Here is a 21,011-nt window from a genome sequence, read left to right on the forward strand (position 1 = left end):
GGAGGTGTGTGGGCGCCCTCCCGGCTCCACAGGTTGCACCAATGGTATGTCCACCCCGGACATGGACTTGTCTAACAATCCCATCTTTGTGGTGCTAAACCATGCATCTCTACATGAGTAACACAGTACCCTCTCAGAAACAGAATCCAGTGACCATGGCTGCCAAAACTATGGTGCCAGGGTAGATTCTCCCAAGCGCCATAGTAGAGTACAACCTTTCTGCCTACTAAAAAAGAGAAAACAGTTTATCCAATGAAGAACAAAATTTCTACAACAGTGAAAGGCATAAAAACTTTCAAACTTGCCAACTCTCCAGGAACATTCGGGAAGCTACCTGAATTCTGGGAAGAGTTTTTACATAAAATGTATACTTGTCAACTCTCCAGGAAAATCTAGGAAGCATCCTGGGAAGAGTTTGCAATTATCCTGAGCATTAATGAAGTTTCCCGAAACCTCCCATTTTACAAAAGTTTCTTATGTGTGATTCCGAGATGCTCCATTGTTAGACGGAACTCCAGCGTCCAAGTCCTTATGGAGACAAATGGACCTCTGTATAGACGAAGCCTGGAGTTCCCCCTTTAGAAATCACTCCTTTCGCTGTTATGTATGATGTGTAATGTCATCTGATTCTATGTAGAATTTTATACCCTAGAAGAAATAAACTAAAAATCCAAAATAAATAGATTTATAATCCTCGTTCCGGAGGCGCAAATATATCAACACTCACTGCTCCCCTTCTTCCATGGCTCCGTGCGTCATCGGCTCAGGTTGACATTCTGTGTTGTTTGCATAGATCGACATGGACTGTTCCCCTCGTCTGTGTGTACAGGTGGGTACTTCAGGGTACTCCCTCTTGGTTTGCTGATTATTTACAGGTTCCATGCAGAATATTATAATCATTTTAGCAATGTAACACTGGGAAGGTTCAATTTTTTTTACTAGCACAGGAAATTACATTTTCGTGACTTTCTGCAGAATAAATAATTGCAATATATGCTTGTGCTGTACTTGAATGAGATCACCTCAATCAACTGATTGCATTAAAATGATGATTGGATAGTTCTATGCCCAAATAAATTGACTTAAAACATCGTTTTTTGCCGGTTGAAGGAGCCTAGCCATGGTTGATCCCATTCTTCTTGCAAGAATGGGAGGGGGAAATAATAATGAGGGTAATTTTACTCATTGCTATACGTTCCTCTCTACTATACACACCATTGCATGAGGTCCAGTATGGATTATTAGCAGTCCTGTATGGGAGGTGTGAGATATATCAGTGAGGACAGTCAGATCTTCATTATGGTTTATAGCTGGCACTTTTCATCTGCATTTAATAACATGCCAGGTCACAGCGTAATTGATTATAATTACACAATTATTGGGACCGTGATTACATTTTGAGCATATGCACTGACATCAGAAATGTTCTTCATACTGAGAATCCTACGGAAATTGTATTGTATTTTTACCATTCATTTGAAAAAGGATTTGTCACCATCCGAACAGAGATTCTATAAGGTTATTCTATCTAAAAGGGTATTAAACCACAAAGCTTCATCATCATCAAATGCCTCCCAGAGACAGTCTCAGGGCCGGCAGGCTGGCGTGATCTTTTGCTTGCAGGTCAACTATCTTTTGTAGCACTTTTCCAGGGTTTATATCTAGGTCAGGTGTTTCCTCCATACGGATGAAGTTGCCACCTTAGTTAGTCATCGGAAGCTGTGGTCTGTAAGGGCAAACTCTGTTGTGAACGAGCTACCACCAAGCTCTGTGCCTCTTAAAAGTGCAACTAGAAAAACACTGTGTCTCTTAGTGGTATAAACACCAAGATCTGTATCTCCTGATAAAGTCATGGAGTCAGACAGTTATACTAAGTAGTGAAACCGCCAATCTTAGTAGTATAACCATAAAGCTTTGTGCCTCTTAGTAGTATACCCACAAAACTCTGTGTGTTTTAATAGTATAACAATCAAACTCTGTTCCTCCTAGTGGTATGAGAACCAAGCTCTTTTCCTCCTAGTATTATAACCACCAAGTTCTGTGCCTCCTAATAGTGTAACTTTGTAGTTCTATGCATCTTGGTAGTATAATGGCCAGCTTCTAAGCCTCTTAGTAATTCAATCACCAAGCTCTGTGCCTCTTAGTAGTGTAACCACAAAGCATTGTGCTCCTTATTTATCATTATTAATTATGCTTTATTTACAATGCACCATAATATTCTGCAGTGCTTTACAGACATTGTAATTGACAGACATTATAATTATTGCCCCCATAGGGGCTCACAATCTAAAGTCCTTATTCCATATTGTCTTTAGAGTATGGGAGTAAACCGGAGAACGCAGAGGAAATCCACACAAACACAGGGAGAACATACAAACTCCTTGCAGATGTTGTCCTTGGAGGAACTTGAACTCAAGACCTCTTTGCTACAAAGCAACAGTGCTGACCACTGAGCCACTGTGCTCCGTAGTGGTATAACCACTAAGCTCTATGCCCCTTTATAGTATAATGACCATGCTCTGTTCCTTCTAGTGGAATAACCACCAAGCTCTCTGTCTCCTAATAGTGTAACTGCCAAGCTTGGTGCCTCTTGGTAGTATAACGCCCAGCCTCCAGGCCTCTTAATAGTGCAACCGCCAAGCTCTGTGCCTCTTAGTAGTGTATCCACAAAGTTTTGTGCCCCTTAGTAGTATAACCACTAAGCTCTGTGCCTTTAAGTAGTGTAACCACAATGATTTGCACCCCTTAGTAGTATAACCACTAAGCTCTGTGCCTCTTAGTAGTGTAACCACAAAGCTTTGTGCCTCTTAGTAGTATAACCACTAAGCTCTGTGCCTCTTAGTAGTGTAACCACAAAGCTTTGTGCCCCTTAGTAGTATAACCACTAAGCTCTTTGCCTCTTAGTAGTGCAACAACAAAGCTTTGTGCACCTTAGTAGAATAATCACAAAGTTCTGTGCTTCTTTGTAATATAATGACCAAGCTCTATTCCTCCTAGTGGTATAACCACCAAGCTCTGTGCCTTCTGATAGAATAACTGACAAAATCAGTGCCTTGATGATGTATATGAGGCACTATGATGTATAATAACCAACAAGTATGCTTCGCATGTTAGCTGTGTAACCAGAAAGACTTTAACCTATCTGTCTCATTCTGTGTAAACGTACGCCTGTCATGTCCGTGTCCATTACTCTGCCATTTTCAATCCTGGAGCCATGTCTGGAGTCTAAACGACAGGTACAAGTTTTGACCCTCTTACATAAAGTATCTATTTGGTTGTAAGCTTCCCTTCAGTTGTCAGTGATTATCTAGAGGGCAATATAATATTACAGTTTTGTAATGAAAGAGCTTATAGCAAAATGAAACTTCATTCTAGGACTGTCATCCCAATCATATATCTAGACACTGGGTCCTCAGACAAGTGAATTGGTTTCTAGGGAAATGTTTTTTGGTATGGTTGAATTGCAGATGATAAGAGTTATGTCTTCAACGATAGAAGAGTTAGTACCTGATATAAATGGAAGATGCATCAAATGAATCAGATTTAGGAGAACTAATCAATATGTTCTGGAGATATAAAAAAAAGCAAACAAGGACACTGATATTGTAAAAGGAGTGCAAAGGAACAAAAGGTCTCGTAGCCATATGGCTTCATTATGTGATGACCCATGATCAAAATACATTTGGTACGTTCCATCGGACTACATATGAAATAGTATATCTCTGATGGAGCCTTGGTGCACTGCCATACAGGCTCCAAGTCAACGTACATGAGTCCTATTCATTCCCAATCGTGTTCTCATAGTTGGTGTAAACTACTCAAGTGTAGAAGCCACATGGCTAGTGAGGTTAGTGGTACGGAAGGTAGCTTCTGTGGCATTAGTGGGTATTAACAGGGTTGTCTACTACTGGTCAACTCCATCCTCCATAATGTACCCAATAATATAAAACTGTGAAGGCTGAAGCCATCTGCGATTGTTGATGAGCGGCAGAGCTCATGTGACAAACAATTTCATGAGATAGCCGGGGGACACAGCACTCGGAGCAGTTTGGGAGGTAAATATGCTTTTTTTTATTTTACTATGCTCATTAGGAACATTGAAAAGGTTGTTGTCCAGTAGTAGACAAGGTATTTAATCAAGGTCTTCTGCTCTGCGCAACCTACAATGGCTACTAGACAAGTCCTGACTACACATTTTATTTTTTGCTTTCATATTAGCACTATGCATGGCTCATTGCTCACACATACTCATAGGGAAAATGTGAGATCAGGGTACAGTAGACCAACTAAGGTAAACAGCCCCCGTGAAAGCAAAAGCGTCCTTCAGATTCCCTAGCAAGCACAGAAGAAGCCGAATGAGTTTGTATGGCTGCCTAGTAACAGGCAGAGGTGAAGACCTTGGATTTGCATTATTTTCCAGTGTGGTCCTCTCTGGTGGAATTTCAAAGTGTTACCTGTACTTCTTCTAACGTACAACACGCAGGTCCCCAGTCCTAGGGAAGTGTTACTTATGTTAGGTTGACAGCAAGGGGACCACAAACCAGAAGGCACCATTTCTAACCCAATAACACAACGGATAATGCACTAGAGAGGATGGCTATGTGGCTATGTAGTATACCCACTAAATTCTGTGCATTTTAGTGGTAAAACAACCAAAGTCTGTTCCTCCTAGTGGTATAAGAACCAAGCTCAGTTCCTCCTAGTAGTATAACTACCAAGTTTGGTACCTCCTAATATTGTAAGTCCCAAGCTCTGTGCCTCTTGGTAGTGTAACAGTCCTGCTTCCAGACCTCTTAGTAGTGCAACAGCCGAGCTCTGTGCCTCTTTATAGTGAAGTGACCAGCTTCCAGGCCTTTTAGTAGTGCAACTGCCAAGTTCTGAGCCTCATAGTAGTGCAACCACAAAGCATTGTGGTATTACCACTAAGCTCTGTGCATTTTAGCAGTATAATGACCAAGCTCTATTTCTGCTAGAAGTATAACCACCAAGCTCTGTGCCTCATAATATTGTAACTCCCAAGATCTATGCCTTTTGGTAGTGAAATGTCCAGCTACCATGCCTCTTAGTAGTGCAACCGCCAAGCTCTGTGCCTCTTGGTAGTGTAACCACAAAGCATTGTGCTCCTTAGTAGTATAACCACTAAGCTCTGTGTCTCTTAGTAGTTTAACCACAGAGCATTGTGCTCCTTAGTAGTATAACCACTAAGCTCTGTGCTTCTTCGTAGTATAATGATCTAGCTCTATTCCTCCTAGTAGTGTAATGACCAAGCTCTGTGCCTTCTAATAGTGTAACTGCCAAACTCAGTGCCCCAATTATGATGTATAACCAACAAGGATTCTCTGCATGTTTTGCTGTGTAACCAGAAAGACTTTAATCATTATGCCTGTCTCATTCTGACTAAAAGTAACCCTAACATGTCCTGGTACTAGAGGGCTCTAAAGAGAGGTTGGTTTTATCTCATTTGTTAAAGTGCCCATACACATTATGCCTGCCTACTCTCCCGTAATGGCTGAAAGGCTGCCAGAAAAAGGAGAGGCCTCTAGAACTTCCATAGGAGTTAGAAATGTCTTGAGTGCTGCCAGATCTTCTGAAAAACTCCAAGAGAGTAGCGCTTATGAAAGGTATCCTGTACACAACCCTTCATCTTTAGTCAGATCCCGGGTGTCAAGGAGCACATTTAAAGAGCAGGAAATGGGGTGCTTGTCCGATAAAATGGCTACAAGCAGGGTGCATTACACAATCTCTTGCATATCCACTTCCAAAAGTTGCCAAGTGTGGATAATCGTCTGAATCCGCTGATTTTGGTGGAACTGTCGAATCATCTAATGTGTATGAAAGTGTCCCAATTCTTCAACAATGGCAGATGTTCAAGTTGGGGAAGGATTGGGCATGTTGGATTTCAACATACCCAATTCTTAGTTTTCATAGGAGATTGGCTGCCGTCGGGGGAATGGCAGCTATCTACAGTATGTAGCCACTGTTATTGAATTTAGAGAAGCTGAGCATGGATCCCCTCACCAAAGATCCCACAATGTGTGCTGGGATTTAACAGAAGGAACATTGAAAGACCATGGTTGGGAGTTGTAGCAGTGTTGACCAGTCAAAGCAGGCCCCATTTTAACTTCCGTTATGGGGTCTATGATCCCATACCCACTTGTTTAATCGCCAATATCAGTTAAATCTATAAACATGGCTTTCCCCTCTGGGAATAAGCAGTAAACTTTGTGGAATAACAAACATTACCGATTTTCAGTATCCCGTCCTTCAAGAAAATGTTTTTCGTCTTCAGATCTCTATGCATCACTAGCCTGAAAGAGAAAAGTTAAAAAATGATCCTCTCATAACACCACTGCTACTTGGTCATAGAGATCAGTGAGGGTCACAGTTTAGGACCTCCACTAGCGATTAGCTATCAATGTTTCAAATTGAACTACCCCTTTAATTATGAAGGTTATCCATTGTTTGTTTGTTTTTTAACCCTTAACCAAAGGAATTATTATGGGTTTGCCAGACAGCGGTAAATAGTCAAGCCACTCTCTATCAATGCTTTGTCGGTGACTAGATTGGATCTCGTTACTTCTGTGGGGGTCACCACAATTGACTGCAAATTTGGTTGAAAAATGTTGTACAATTGAATGTGATGGTAGTAAATCCTTTAATTCCAATTTTTCTTTTTCCTTATCTTTTTCCAAATCCGTCTCAGTCGCTGCTGAAGTCAACACTGGAAGGTTTTATATGTCCAGTCCGACAAATGTCAGCACGACTTAGCAAATGACAGCTCTGCCTTTCTCCAAATTGTCTGAAATTGAATCTTGTTAGACAATTTCATTAACTTTACCCAAAATATTGTCCCCGCTGATTAGAATGTGTAATGCTTAATTTTTTGGTGCTGCTGCAGGCAAATTGATCACTTACTGACTAATGTCCCAGTAAAATACATCGAATTGATTGCTGGAGGTTCTAATAAGAGGGCACTTCATGACATGCTTATTGTAAAGGAGGCCTCCTAACAAGTAGGGCCCTTATCTAAAGCTGATGAATGGGGGTATCACTTCACACTGTACTGTCAGTTCACTCTAAAAAGACAATATATATTCAATCATAGTGACAGTGATGAGTGACAGTTGCAAAAATGATTCAATCCCCATTGCAAATTTAGTTTATTAGGAAAATTTACAAATTTTCTGCTTTTTTGCAATCAACCAATAATGAAACAAAAATAATTTAAATATCTCAACCCAACCTGCTGCAAACGTGATGGAAAGCCGGACACAAGCTTTTCGCAGCGTTCCCTGGGAATCTTAGCCCATGGTGGACTGTGAGATTTGCTGGGGATCACTGTCCTTTGGAAGGTCTAATGATGTCCAAGCTTCAGCCTCCTCACAGAAGATATGATGTTTTCTCTAAGGATTTCCTAAATCTTGATTGAATCCATCTTGACCTCCACATGCTGCAGGTTTTCAGTGCGAAAGGAAGCAAAGCAGCCCCAGATCATCAACAAGCCACCATCATGTTTCACTTTAGGTATCAACGAGCCTCCTCCATGCTTCACTGTAGGAAGGATGTTCTTTTTAACATATGCTTAATACGCTGGCTCCTGATCCATAGGCGCAAAAAGTTCCGTCGCTCCACAAATCAAATTTCAGAACTACCGTTGCTTGTTTATATGGTTTGAACATATTTCTTGTATTTTTGGTTAGAAGAAGTTATGTAATTCAGGCATGTAGACCTTCAGCATTTAGTATGTGCCTCACTGTGCAAACCAAAACCTCAGTGCCTGGTATCGCCAAATCTTGCTGCGTGGTCAAAAACTTGATAGTTTTTAACCACGTGCCTCCTCAGGAATCTGGTGGCAGCCGGTGACCACTTCCTTTTTCTGCCACATCCAGGTAGCGTACCTAGAGTTTCTATATCGCTGAACCTGTGAACTCTGCTTCCATCTGTTTTATCTCATGCAAACCTGATGAAACTAATGAATTCCATGATTAGTTGCGTTAGATGTACTCGAGACAACACCTGATTTGTACATCTGTGCTCTTAAGGGGGATTCTATTCAGGGGGTTGAATAATTCTGAGGTTGCAGAAGTCAGTAAAAGTGGCATTTTGGGTTCAACTTGGAGAAACTATTTGTTATATTTGTTGTTTTCATTGTTCTTGTTTGAATGGTTTATTGCAAAAAGCAGAAACTTTGAAATTTTTATTAATAAACCTAATTTGCAACGGGGGCTGAATAATTTGGATTGCAACTATATACTACTGTAATTCTAGAAGTGCCACACCTCTCGTGAAGATAGTTTACTCCAAGAAGTAGCTGGATGAACCATTCTATGACGTGTCCTTCTGTGAGGTTATCGCCTTCGTTTTTCTGTCGCTGGATGTAACAGTGAAGATCTCCACCCTGAGAAGTCATAAAAAAATCATAAAATATTTTTACTATTGCTTTACCAGTCCCTAAAGGTATACTCAAAAGTAATATATCTGCACATAACAAGCATGACAAACACCCCCACATCACCGGAGGCAAAACACTGGAAAATCTACAGGATGATATTAAAAAGCAATAGATGCACTTAATATTATTTTACTTTGCTTTTGAAGTGAGAAAGATGAGTTTTAATAAAATGTATTTATGATCCTTAATAAATCTCAGTTCAGAAGATTTTTTTTTTTCAATCCTTACTTGTTTTCCCCTGAAAATAAGATATCCCTGCATAGAGGATCCCTTAGATTAAAGGCATGTGCTCTTTCGCAAATAATTAATCCTTATTGCTCATTTCCTTTTTTCTTTTTTTTGACTTCTTTGGCTCTGTCTCGAGCCATGGTGACTTGATGGATGAACGAACTGTAGGAAGATCGATCTTGTGCAAGCCTAGGTAGGTCCATCAGGATCTTCTCCGCTGTTATCTTGATAGTATCAAGCCATCGAGTTGCTGGTCTTCCTCTTCTTCTTGTTCCTTCTATTCTTCCGACCATGATGTCCTTTTGCAGTGATTGCTCTCTTGGGCAAGTAGGCAAGTCATATCTTGGTGATCCTTGCTTCGAGTGACATGTTCGGCTTGATTTGTTCCAATATTGATTTGTTTGTTCTTCTTGCCATCCATGGTATTGATAACATCCTTCTCCAACACCACATTTTGAAAGCGTCATTCTTCTTCTGCCTTGTTAATCATCCAGGTTTTGCATCCATATGTTACCACAGAAAAGACCAAACTATGTATGAGCCATGTCTTCGTCACCAGTGAAATGTTCCTCGATTTGAAGACCTTGTCCAGTGACTCCATTGTTGATTTTCCCACAGCAATTCTCCCATTTCCTTACTAGATGCAAAGTTAAAGCACCACTCCAGTGTTTTTTTTTATTGCACCGCTGGAGTGGTGCTTTAAATGTAAGTCCACTGCCCCCTGTCTGATACTCACCTGCAGCCGCTTTCATCTGTTTCCAGCGTCGCTCTGGTCGGTCCCCTCCGAAAAGTGACCTGCTCACAGCTCTAGTGTTTCATGGAGCTACGCGGAGGTCACTTTTCAATACAAGTTTATGAGAGCCTCGTTTTGGCCTCGCTCTGGCTCTCATAGACTTGTATTGAGAGCATGTGACGTAGCTTCTGACTTTTGGACAGTCAGAAGCTACGGTCAGAAGATGGCTCGTGGGGACCGGAGCAGCACCGAAAAATCAATGAAGATGCTGGAGGCTGAGTATATGGCTGGGCAGGAGGGGGCTTAGATTTAAAGCGCAACTCCAGCGCTGAAAAAAAAAATGCTGGAGTGATGGTTTAAGCAACTTTTTAAATAGTCTTCATAAAAAAATGTCTATCTGCTGCAGTGTCTGTCCTTTATCCATCACAGCACATTGCAACATTGTTACTAATCCATAAGAGCTCCTCTTTCTATCGGCTCTCTGCTTTCATACTCCCTTCTTTCAGTGTTAGCGATAACAAGAGAGAAGATGAAGGGGTTATACATAGACCTCAACAGTTTGGAGAGAAGGGAAACAATTTACAGTCTCTAGGAGGGCAAACAAAACAGTGTACAGAAATGGATGAAAGAACTGGAAATTGCAGGATAGAAGCTGTGCTGATATATTACAGTAACTACTAAAAATCTCAGCACCCTGGAAACACAGAGATGGATATCCAGCCGGTATTACTGGGAGAAACACTCTCACAAGAAAACAAGTCTAAAAAGTGGATAAGGCTGCAAACTGCATATCTAGTGTCTGAAAATGAATGAAGGATTTAAGATTTTAGACTAAAAGTTAATGCAATTTTATTAACTAAAGACAACCACTAACATATGTAAAAATAATTTCTTCAATACTAAAAGTGTCCTTTAAATCCAAATACTATAAAAGTTGACTTTAAGCATGTATACAGTATAGCGATATCAAGTAATATAAGTAGCTAAGTTTATGGACATCCCAAATACAAGGGCCCACTGTGTCCCTAACACCACTTCAGTCATGTCCCAGTAAATTCAGTTGTAGACCCATGAAAATAAACTTTATCCCATAATGACATCCCAATGCTCACAGTGACCCTTTCATATACAGCAGATGGCCATCAGCCATTCCTACTGTAGCTATTTGTGCTATACCTCGCAGTATTCGGTAACAATGCAGAAATCTTTTTTCTCCAGGAAACTTGCGAAGAACTGAACAATGAATGGGTGCCTGAGGTTGCCTAATAGTTTGGCCTCTCGAGAGGAAGGAAGCGTGGCGTCTTCTCTCATGTTACCGCATGGGATTCTCTTGATGACTTTCCTGTAAAACAATTACAATATCATCTGGTATTGTACAAGAACATGTATGTAGTTGTAGCATATATGAGAAGAATAGGTCCCTACAATTGCCTATAGAACAAGTCTCCTATTTAGGGTTGTACTTATCCACTTCTTCATGTGCCTAAGGGTTATACTACATTTCTTGAATACATAATGAGATGCAAAAAATGCCAGTATCAGTTATATCTTGAATGCAGGGTATAATGGCATGTGGCAGGTTTAGGGGACTGCATTTTGAATCTTTCCATGATAGCCCTTATCCTCTGAGGGGTGTCAAGATGTGAGGAGGAGGCAGTAGGCAAGTAGGGTCCGACCGGAATATTGAGGCTTCGGAGGCAACGCTGAAGGAAATAAAGTACTAAGATTTCATGATGATACATATTACACGGATGACTGGACTGTCAAATATGTGAAGGGTTAATAAAGGACTAGTAATATCCAATTCTCCGCCAAGAGATCTCATATTAATTATTTCATGTCCCGCAAGAAAGGTAATTAGAAAGAGCCTAAATATGCTCTGTCGAGTTCAAGGATGGAGAAGTAATTGATTTTGACAAGGCTTCCTAATCTACAAAATGAAACATTTAAGTCGTCATTTTGCAGGTTCCTAAAATCACGACGACGGGTCGATATTACTAGAGAGCACTGTTAGGCAACGCTGGCACTAGAGGCCTTACACAGACAATTTATAAAGAGTATTTTTTGCCAAAGGAGTCTAAAAAATGTCGCCTTTTACAACCAACATTCTTGCTGATGAAGAATGGATCCATTTCTCTGATACAGAGCTCCAAATCCCCTGCATAGACAGAGTAGAATGATAATTTTTTGGTTTGTTTAAAGTCATCACTAGGGGGAGCTGTGGCGCTTAGTGCATACTGCATATGCAGTCAGCTACTAAGCGCACCTAGTGGTGACTGGAGGTAATGTCTGTGCAGAGGATTTCGTGCTCTGTATCAGAAAATATCTGTCGCGCTAAATTCTTGATTTTTCCATCATTCTACACAAACTACACAGGGGAGTGTGTTATCATTACCATTAAATGATACCACAGCTGAAGCACACACGCACTGGCTCCTATTGCTCCCTTCCGTGGCTCCATCGCGGGGGGCTAAGGGGTTACTACAGCCCGGCACCTGTTGTCACAGCCATCTTGGTCCTACTCTGAAGCTCAGCTATCTGCTGAGCTTCAAAGGAGACCTCAATTTATAGTATAACTGTAAAACATGGTATTGCAGTATATACTCAGAATAAGCGATCAGAGGATTGCAGATCCAAATTCAAGTCCCAAAAGGGAACTTAAAAATAATATAAAAAATAAGTTTTAAAAAATATAAATAGATTTTTTTAAAAATATAAAAATTCTAATCACTCACTTTTCCCCCCAATAAAAATAAAGAAATAAAAAAAATAAATAAACATATTTAGTATTGGCGCATCCGTAAAAGTCCAGTCTATCAAAATCTAAAATTAATTTACCCAATCGGTAAACGCTGTAAAAAGGAAAAAGGTTTTTTTTTCTGTTGTTTTTTTTTTTTTTTTACAAACTTCAGATTTTTTTTCACCAATAAAATAAAAATAAAAAAAAAACTATGCAAGCTTGGTATCGCAATAATCGCATTGACATGGAGAATCACGCTCACCAGTCATTTTTACCACCCAAAGAACGGCATAAAAACAAAACCCAAAAAACAATGGCGTAATTGCATTTTTCCACCATTTCACCCCACTTGGAATTTTTTTCTCATTTCTCAGTACATTTTATAGTAAAATAAATGGTGTGAGTCAAAACTACAACTCGTCCTGCAAAAAATGAGCCCTCACACGGCTATTATGGTGACGGAGAAATAAAAAAATTATGTGGGAGGAAAAAATACATAAACAAAAAATTGCCTGGTCCTGAAGTAGTTAAAGTGGCCGTCAGGGGGGGCCGTCTGTGAGCATTATGTGTTTTAAGGTGGCATTATTGTTTTTTCAGGGGGCATTATTTCACAGTAAGGGGATGTAATACTTCAGGGGTCATGTTTGGGGTGTAAAACCAATGCAGGGAGGACACGGCCTCTTCCCCTCCTGCTCACTTATGGACTGCTAAAATCCATTGCTAAAATCCCTCCACCAAGAGAGGGCTGCAGACCAGCAATGGCAGATGTTTCTGAGGTAGAACAGCTGTTAATATGGATGTAATGTGCATATGCAGAGTGTCTGGGATGTGCATACAGGGGGCCCCATTTATAAAAACGGTATATAAAGAAAAGCTGTCTTTGTTACCCATGGCAACCAATCAGAGCTCAGCTTTCATTTTTGAAACAGCTTTCGTTAAAAATGAAGCCTGCACTGTGATTGGTTGCCATGGGCTGAGAAGACAGCTTTTCTTTGAACATATTTTGATAAATCTGCTTCAGTGTTTAGTGTCTGAGGTAAAAAAAAAAAAGTCACTGTAGATAATTTGTGGTGAGTATGTGGCACCCCAGGTCTGGTCGCCACAGTGGCAGCAATGTCATGTCTGAGAGCAGGTGGGAGGGGAGAAACCTGCCCTTTATAAACTGGATCTGGGGCGGGGTTAGACCGTGAAGCCAGAGACAAGTTCCAGTCTAGTTCCAGAGACAGGGACAGGTCAGCAGCAGACTAAGGAGTCCCTGTAGGCAGAGGAGGAACATGAGGCTAGGAGGGGAGCTAGCAGAGCTCGTCCTTGCTAGAGACTTAGTAAGCCGGACACTGGAGTCCGAGGCTGTGAGGGTTATAAGCCCAGCAGCAGAAAACCACCACGCAGGGGACTTCAAGTCCTCTGGCCCAAGGAAGCCCGGAGGCTCAGCCACACGAGAGGGACCACTACTGCCCTGGAGGGGTGAGAAGTACGGAAGGCCCGAGTCGCCAGTCATACGGCTGAGAACAACACGGTACACTCAGAGACGTGGGCTACTACTACAATACAGCTGGATAGCCAAGAAAGAGTGAAGTCAGCACGGTAGGCCTACAAACTCCCCCTGACCAGTGGGATTTCCCAGTTGCTCTCAGACTGACCAGCCCTCCATTGTTAACCTGTATTCCGGACGCGTCCCTTAATACCACCAACAGTAAAGACCCTGACTTGCATGACAGACTCCGTGTGGTTACTGCTGCTCCCGCGCACTATCACCACCAACATCCTTATTTACTGCCCTGAGGCTATACTCCTGAGGCTATGGGGAGTAGTGTTGAGCCACCCCCGTAGTGTTCGGGTTCGGTTCGGTTCGTCGAACACCGGGATGTTCGAGGAACTGTTCGTCGAACTGTTCGTCGAACACCTTAGAACACCGTCGAACACCGTTAAAACCAATGGCAGGCAAACAAAAACACATAGAAACACATAGAAAACACCTGCAAAGGTGTCCAAAAGCTGACAAACTGCTCAGAAGACACTCTCTTTAAAAAAGCCGGCCGGCAAATTCATCAGCGCATACACCGGTACCCGACAATTTAGACAAGAAGGAATAGAGCATCACACATAGATTAGATAGATAGAAACATGTCAGTCACACATATAAGAAGCACAGTGACAGTGTTGGTTACTGCACTTGTCATTTAGTGTAAAGGATTTATTAAAAAAAATATTAGTGTTTTCATGCACCGTCTCTTTAAAAAAGCCGGCCGGCAATTCAGCATCTGTACCTGACAATTTAGAACAGAAAGAATAGAGCTTCACACATAGATTAGATAGATAGAAACATGTCAGTCACATATATAATAAGTACAGTGAGAGTGTTGCTTACTGTACTTGTCATTTAGTGTAAAGGATTTATTTAAAAAAATAATAGTGTTTTCATGCACTGTCTCTTTAAAAAAGCCGGCCGGCAATTCAGCAGCGGTACCCGACAATTTAGAACAGAAAGATAGAGCATCACACATAGATTAGATAGATAGAAACATGTCAGTCACATATATATGAAGTACAGTGATAGTGTTGGTTACTGTACTTGTCATTTAGTATTAAAATAAAGGATTTATTATTAAAAAAATTGGCGTGGGGTTCCCCTTAATTTTAGGCTCTAGCGGAGGTTAAGCAGACGGCTGGGGCAGATGTTTGAAGCCTGGGAAGGGGGTAATACCCACGGAGCTTCCCAGGCTACTAATATCAGCCCCCAGCTGAATACATAGCCTTTACTAGCTATTAAAATGGGGGACCCCCCCAAAAAAATGACGTGGGGTCCCCCCTAATTTAATAGCTAGCAAAGGCTAGGCAGACAGCTGGGGGCTGATATTAATAGCCCAGGAAGGGAGCCATGAATATTGGCCCCCTCCCAGGCTAGAAACACCAGCCGTCAGCCGCCCCAGAAATGGCGCATTCATAGGATGCGCCAATTCTGGCACTTAGCCTCGCTCTTCCACGCTGCCCTGGTGCGGTGGCAGGGGGTAATAGGGTTGGGGTTGATGTCAGCTTATAATGCCAGCTGACATCAAGCCCAGGTTAGTAATGGAGAGGCGTCTATAAGACACCCCCATTACTAACCCCATAGTCAAAGTTAAAAAAAACACAAACACCCAGAATAAAGTCCTTTAATTGAAATAAAGACACAATCCTTTATTGTTCTAAATTAAACCATACTTACCATCACGCCCATTCCAGCTGAAGCCAACGATCTCCTGCAATAAAAGAAAAATAATAAAGCAACCTCATCCTTACCTTTCCATGGTTCCCACGACAGCTTCAGCTCTGCTACATCGAGATGACAGGCTGGACCGCAGCAGAACGCTGCCATCCAGCCTGTCATCCCGCAGACACTGAGAAGCGCAGGCTTGCTTGCGCTGCTCAGCGTCTCTCTGTGACGACATCCAGATGAGCCGAGTTCATGTCCAATGAACTCGGCTCACCTCATGCACGTCACTGACAGCGTGGGAAAATTCTCACGCTGAAGCGCTGATTGCAGGAGAATTTTCCCACGCTGTCAGTGACGTGCAGGAGGTGAGCTGAGTTCATTGGACATGAGCTCACCTCATGCACATCACTGACAGCGTGGGAGAATTCTCCTGCACTCAGCACTTCAGCGTGAGAATTTTCCCACGCTGTCAGTGACGTGCATGAGGTGAGCCGAGGTCATTGGACATGACCTCGGCTCATCTGGATGCCGTCACAGCGAGACAGTGAGGAGCGCAAGCATGCCTGCGCTTCTCAGTGTCTGCGGGATGACAGACTGGATGGCAGCGTTCTGCTGCGGTCCAGCCAGTCATCTCGATGTAGCAGAGCTGAAGCTGTCGTGGGAACCATGGAAAGGTAAGGATGAGGTTGGTTTATTATTTTTCTTTTATTGCAGGAGATCGTTGGCTTCAGCTGGAATGGGTGTGATGGTAAGTATGGTTTAATTTAGAACAATAAAGAATTGTGTCTTTATTTCAATTAAAGGACTTTATTCTGGGTGTTGTGTTTTTTTTAAATACTTTACTAGAAATTCATGGCGGTCATGTCTAATACTGGCGTGACCCCATGAATTTTGGGCTTGGGGCCAGCTGATAATACCAAGCTGGCCCTAACCCCTTTATTACCCAGTGAGCCACCGCACCAGGGCCCTGGATGAGTTGGGTACAGCGCCAGAAGATGGCGCTTCTATGAACGTGCCATTTTCCGGGGTGGCTGCGGACTGCAATTTGCAGCGGGGGGGGGCCCAGAAAGCTTGGGCCTCCCTGCGCTGCAGATTCCAGCCCCCAGCTGCCTAGTTGTACCTGGCTGGACACAAAAATAGGGCGAAGCCCCACGTACTTTTTTTTTAATTATTTCATGAAATTCATGAAATAATTAAGAAAAAAGGCCTTCCCTATATTGTTGTGTCCGGCCAGGTACAAATAGGCAGCTGGTGGTTGGGGGCAGCCCGTTCCTGCCTGCTGTACCTGGCTGGACACAAATATAGTGCGAAGCCCCACTGCAATTTTTTTTAATTATTTCATGAAATTCATGAAATAATTAAGAAAAAAAGGGCTTCCCTATATTGTTGTGTCCGGCCAGGTACAAATAGGCAGCTGGTGGATGGGGGCAGCCCGTTCCTGCCTGCTGTACCTGGCTGGACACAAATATAGTGCGAAGCCCCACTTCAATTTTTTTTAATTATTTCATGAAATTCATGAAATAATTAAAAGAAAATTGACGTGGGGCTTCGCACTATATTTGTGTCCAGCCAGGTACAGCAGGCAGGAACGGGCTGCCCCCAACCACCAGCTGCCTATTTGTACCTGGCCGGACACAACAATATAGGGAAGCCCTTTTTTTCTTAATTATTTCATGAAATAATTTAAAGAAAATTGACGTGGGGCTTCGCCCTGTTTTTGTGTCCAGCCAGGTACAACTAGGCAGCTGGGGGCTGGAATCCGCAGCGCAGGGAGGCCCAAGCTTTCTGGGCCACCCCCGCTGCAAATTGCAGTCCGCAGCCACCCCGGAAAATGGCGCGTTCATAGAAGCGCCATCTTCTGGCGCTGTACCCAACTCATCCAGGGCCCTGATGCGGTGGCTCACTGGGTAATAAAGGGGTTAGGGCCAGCTTGGCATTATCAGCTGGCCCTAAGCCCGAAATTCATGGGGTCACGCCAATATTAGACATGACCACCATGAATTTCTAGTAAAGTATTTAAAAAAAACACAACACCCAGAAAAAAGTCCTTTAATTGAAATAAACACACAATTCTTTATTGTTCTAAATTAAACCATACTTACCATCACGCCCATTCCAGCTGAAGCCAACGATCTCCTGAAATAAAAGAAAAATAATAAAGCAACATCATCCTTACCTTTCCATGGTTCCCATGACAGCTTCAGCTCTGCTACATCGAGATGACAGGCTGGACCGCAGCAGAACGCTGCCATCCAGCCTGTCATCCCGCAGACACTGAGAAGCGCAGGCTTGCTTGCGCTCCACAGTGTCTCTCTGTGAGGGCATCCAGATGAGCCGAGTTAATGTCCAATGAACTCGGCTCACCTCATGCACGTCACTGACAGCGTGGGAAAATTCTCCTGCACTCAGCGCTTCAGCGTGGGAGAATTCTCACACTGAAGCGCTGAGTGCAGGAGAATTCTCCCACGCTGTCAGTGACGTGCAGGAGGTGAGCTGAGTTCATTGGACATGAGCTCACCTTATGCACGTCACTGACAGCGTGGGAAAATTCTCCTGCACTCAGCGCTTCAGCGTGGGAGAATTCTCACGCTGAAGCGCTGAGTGCAGGAGAATTCTCCCACGCTGTCAGTGACGTGCAGGAGGTGAGCTGAGTTCATTGGACATGAGCTCACCTTATGCACGTCACTGACAGCGTGGGAGAATTCTCCTGCACTCACCGCTTCAGCGTGAGAATTTTCCCACGCTGTCAGTGACGTGCATGAGGTGAGCCGAGTTCATTGGACATGAACTCGGCTCATCTGGATGTCGTCACAGAGAGACGCTGAGCAGCGCAAGCAAGCCTGCGCTTCTCAGTGTCTGCGGGATGAGAGGCTGGATGGCAGCGTTCTGCTGCGGTCCAGCCTGTCATCTCGATATAGCAGAGCTGAAGCTGTCGTGGGAACCATGGAAAGGTAAGGATGAGGTTGCTTTGTTATTTTTCTTTTATTGCAGGAGATCGTTGGCTTCAGCTGGAATGGGCGTGACGGTAAGTATGGTTTAATTTAGAAAAATAAAGGATTGTGTCTTTATTTCAATTAAAGGACTTTATTCTGGGTGTTTGTGTTTTTTTTAACTTTGACTATGGGGTTAGTAATGGGGGTGTCTTATAGACGCCTCTCCATTACTAACCTGGGCTTGATGTCAGCAGGCATTATAAGCTGACATCAACCCCAACCCTATTACCCCCTGCCACCGCACCAGGGCAGCGTGGAAGAGCGAGGCTAAGTGCCAGAATTGGCGCATCCTATGAATGCGCCATTTCTGGGGCGGCTGACGGCTGGTGTTTCTAGCCTGGGAGGGGGCCAATATTCATGGCTCCCTTCCTGGGCTATTAATATCAGCCCCCAGCTGTCTGCCTAGCCTTTGCTAGCTATTAAATTAGGGGGGACCCCACGTCATTTTTTTTGGGGGGTCCCCCATTTTAATAGCTAGTAAAGGCTATGTATTCAGCTGGGGGCTGATATTAGTAGCCTGGGAAGCTCCGTGGGTATTACCCCCTTCCCAGGCTTCAAACATCTGCCCCAGCCGTCTGCTTAACCTCCGCTAGAGCCTAAAATTAAGGGGAACCCCACGCCAATTTTTTTAATAATAAATCCTTTATTTTAATACTAAATGACAAGTACAGTAACCAGCACTGTCACAGTACTTCATATATATGTGACTGACATGTTTCTATCTATCTAATCTATGTGTGAAGCTCTATTCTGTCTGTTATAAATTGTCGGGTACCGCTGCTGAATTGCCGGCCGGCTTTTTTTAAAGAGACGGTGCATGAAAACACTATTATTTTTTTTGATAAATCCTTTACGCTAAATGACAAGTACAGTAAGCAACACTGTCACTGTACTTCGTATATATGTGGCTGACATGTTTATATCTATCTAATCTATGTGTGAAGCTCTATTCTTTCGGTTCTAAATTGTCGGGTACCGGTGTATGCCGCTGCTGAATTGCCGGCTTTTCATGTTTCACTGTTGGCACTGTTCCCATCGATTTGGGCAATCACTGTAATGCCACAACCACCATGGCTGTGGCATTACAGTGAGTGGCAGACAATCCCTGCATGATTGGTGCTCTAAATAGCGCCAGACATGCAGGACACGCTTTTGGTGCACGAACAGTTATCGAACATAACCTCGAACAGCCGAATTTTTTGCAAATCGTTCGGGTTCGTCGAACAACTCGAACACCGCCCAAAACAGCTCGAATTTGAGATTGGCGAACAGTTCTAGTCGAACACCGCTCATCTCTAATGGGGAGTTATACTATCCTCTGCTGCACCCACAACACCAGCCTCAGCGGTCCGCCCTGCAGCGGCGGTTCACTCTGACCGCAATCCACGGGTGGCGTAGTTGGACATTCAGCATATAGACTGCCATCCTGAGCCACGGGACCGGGTCCCCGCCACGCAAGGACTACAACCCCCAGCATCCACAACGGGTCCGGTTCCGGGTATCCCCACACACGCGCGGCCCAGGGGGCGCGTCAAGTACTGAATATGTGATGGGGAAGATTTATCTGAAGAGTTATGCCAATTCACCAACCCTGTATATAGGTATACGGCTGTGTGACCCCTGTATATAGGTATACAGCCGTGCGTGACCCATGTATATAGGTATACCGCTGTGCACTGTACCTAGGTATACCATCATGCGTGACCCCCTGTATATAGGTATACTGCCAAGTAGACACCTGTATACAGGTATACAGCAGCGCGCAATCCCTATATACAGGTATATGACTATGAACTGTATATACAGTTATATGAAAACGTTTGGGCACCCCTATTAATCTTAAGCTTATTGTTTTATAAAAAAAATTTGCAACAGCTATTTCAGTTTGATATATGTAATAACTGTTGGACACAGTAATGTTTCTGCCTTGAAATGAGGTTTATTGTACTAACAGAAAATGTGCAATCTGCATTCAAACAAAATTTGACAGGTGCATAAGTATGGGCACTCTTATTTTCTTGTTTTAAATACTCCTACCTACTTTTTACTGACTTACTAAAGCACTTTTTTTGGTTTTGTAACCTCATTGAGCTTTGAACTTCATAGCCAGGTGTATGCAATCATGAGAAAAGCTACTTAAAGTGGCCACTTGCAAGTTGTTCTCCTGTTTGAATCTCCTCTGAAGAGTGGCATCATGGGCTCCTCAAAACAACTGTCAAATGATCTGAAAACAAAGATTATTCAACATAGTTGTTCAGGGGAAGGATACAAAAAGCTGTCTCAGAGATTTAACCTGTCAGTTTCCACTGTGAGGAACATAGTAAGGAAATGGAAGAACACAGGGACAGTTCTTGTTAAGGCCAGAAGTGGCAGGCCAAGAAAAACATCAGAAAGGCAGAGAAGAAGACTGGTGAGATCAGTCAAGGACAATCCTCAGACCACCTCCAGAGAGCTGCAGCATCAACTTGCTGCAGATGGTGTCACTGTGCATTGGTCAACTATACAACGCAGGAGAAGCTGTATGGGAGAGTGATGAGAAAGAAGCCGTTTCTGCAAGCACGCCACAAACAGAGTCGGCTGAGGTATGCAAAAGCACATTTTGAGAAGCCAATTTCTTTTTGGAAGAAGGTCCTGTGGACTGATGAAACCAAGATTGAGTTGTTTGGTCATAC

General features: G+C 43.0%; 1 protein-coding gene across 2 annotated transcripts in view; it reads right to left on the bottom strand.

The window, feature by feature from the left end:
* The window catches only part of LOC141174663 (serine/threonine-protein kinase Nek11-like), a 490,513-nt gene that overhangs the window by 250,588 nt on the left and 218,914 nt on the right, over nt 1-21,011 (bottom strand). For both annotated transcript variants that reach the window (XM_073659587.1, XM_073659586.1), the window contains exons 3-5: nt 10,590-10,755; nt 8,280-8,398; nt 6,244-6,308 (exon numbers count right to left, since the gene is read on the bottom strand). In XM_073659587.1, coding sequence (XP_073515688.1) covers nt 6,244-6,308; nt 8,280-8,398; nt 10,590-10,755 — 350 coding nt within the window. The remainder of the gene's footprint in view (nt 1-6,243; nt 6,309-8,279; nt 8,399-10,589; nt 10,756-21,011) is intronic.

Source organism: Phyllobates terribilis, unplaced genomic scaffold, assembly GCF_046119375.1.
Source record: "Phyllobates terribilis strain yellow unplaced genomic scaffold, ASM4611937v1 Scaffold_13__5_contigs__length_258822181, whole genome shotgun sequence".
Taxonomy (NCBI): Eukaryota; Metazoa; Chordata; class Amphibia; order Anura; family Dendrobatidae; genus Phyllobates; species Phyllobates terribilis.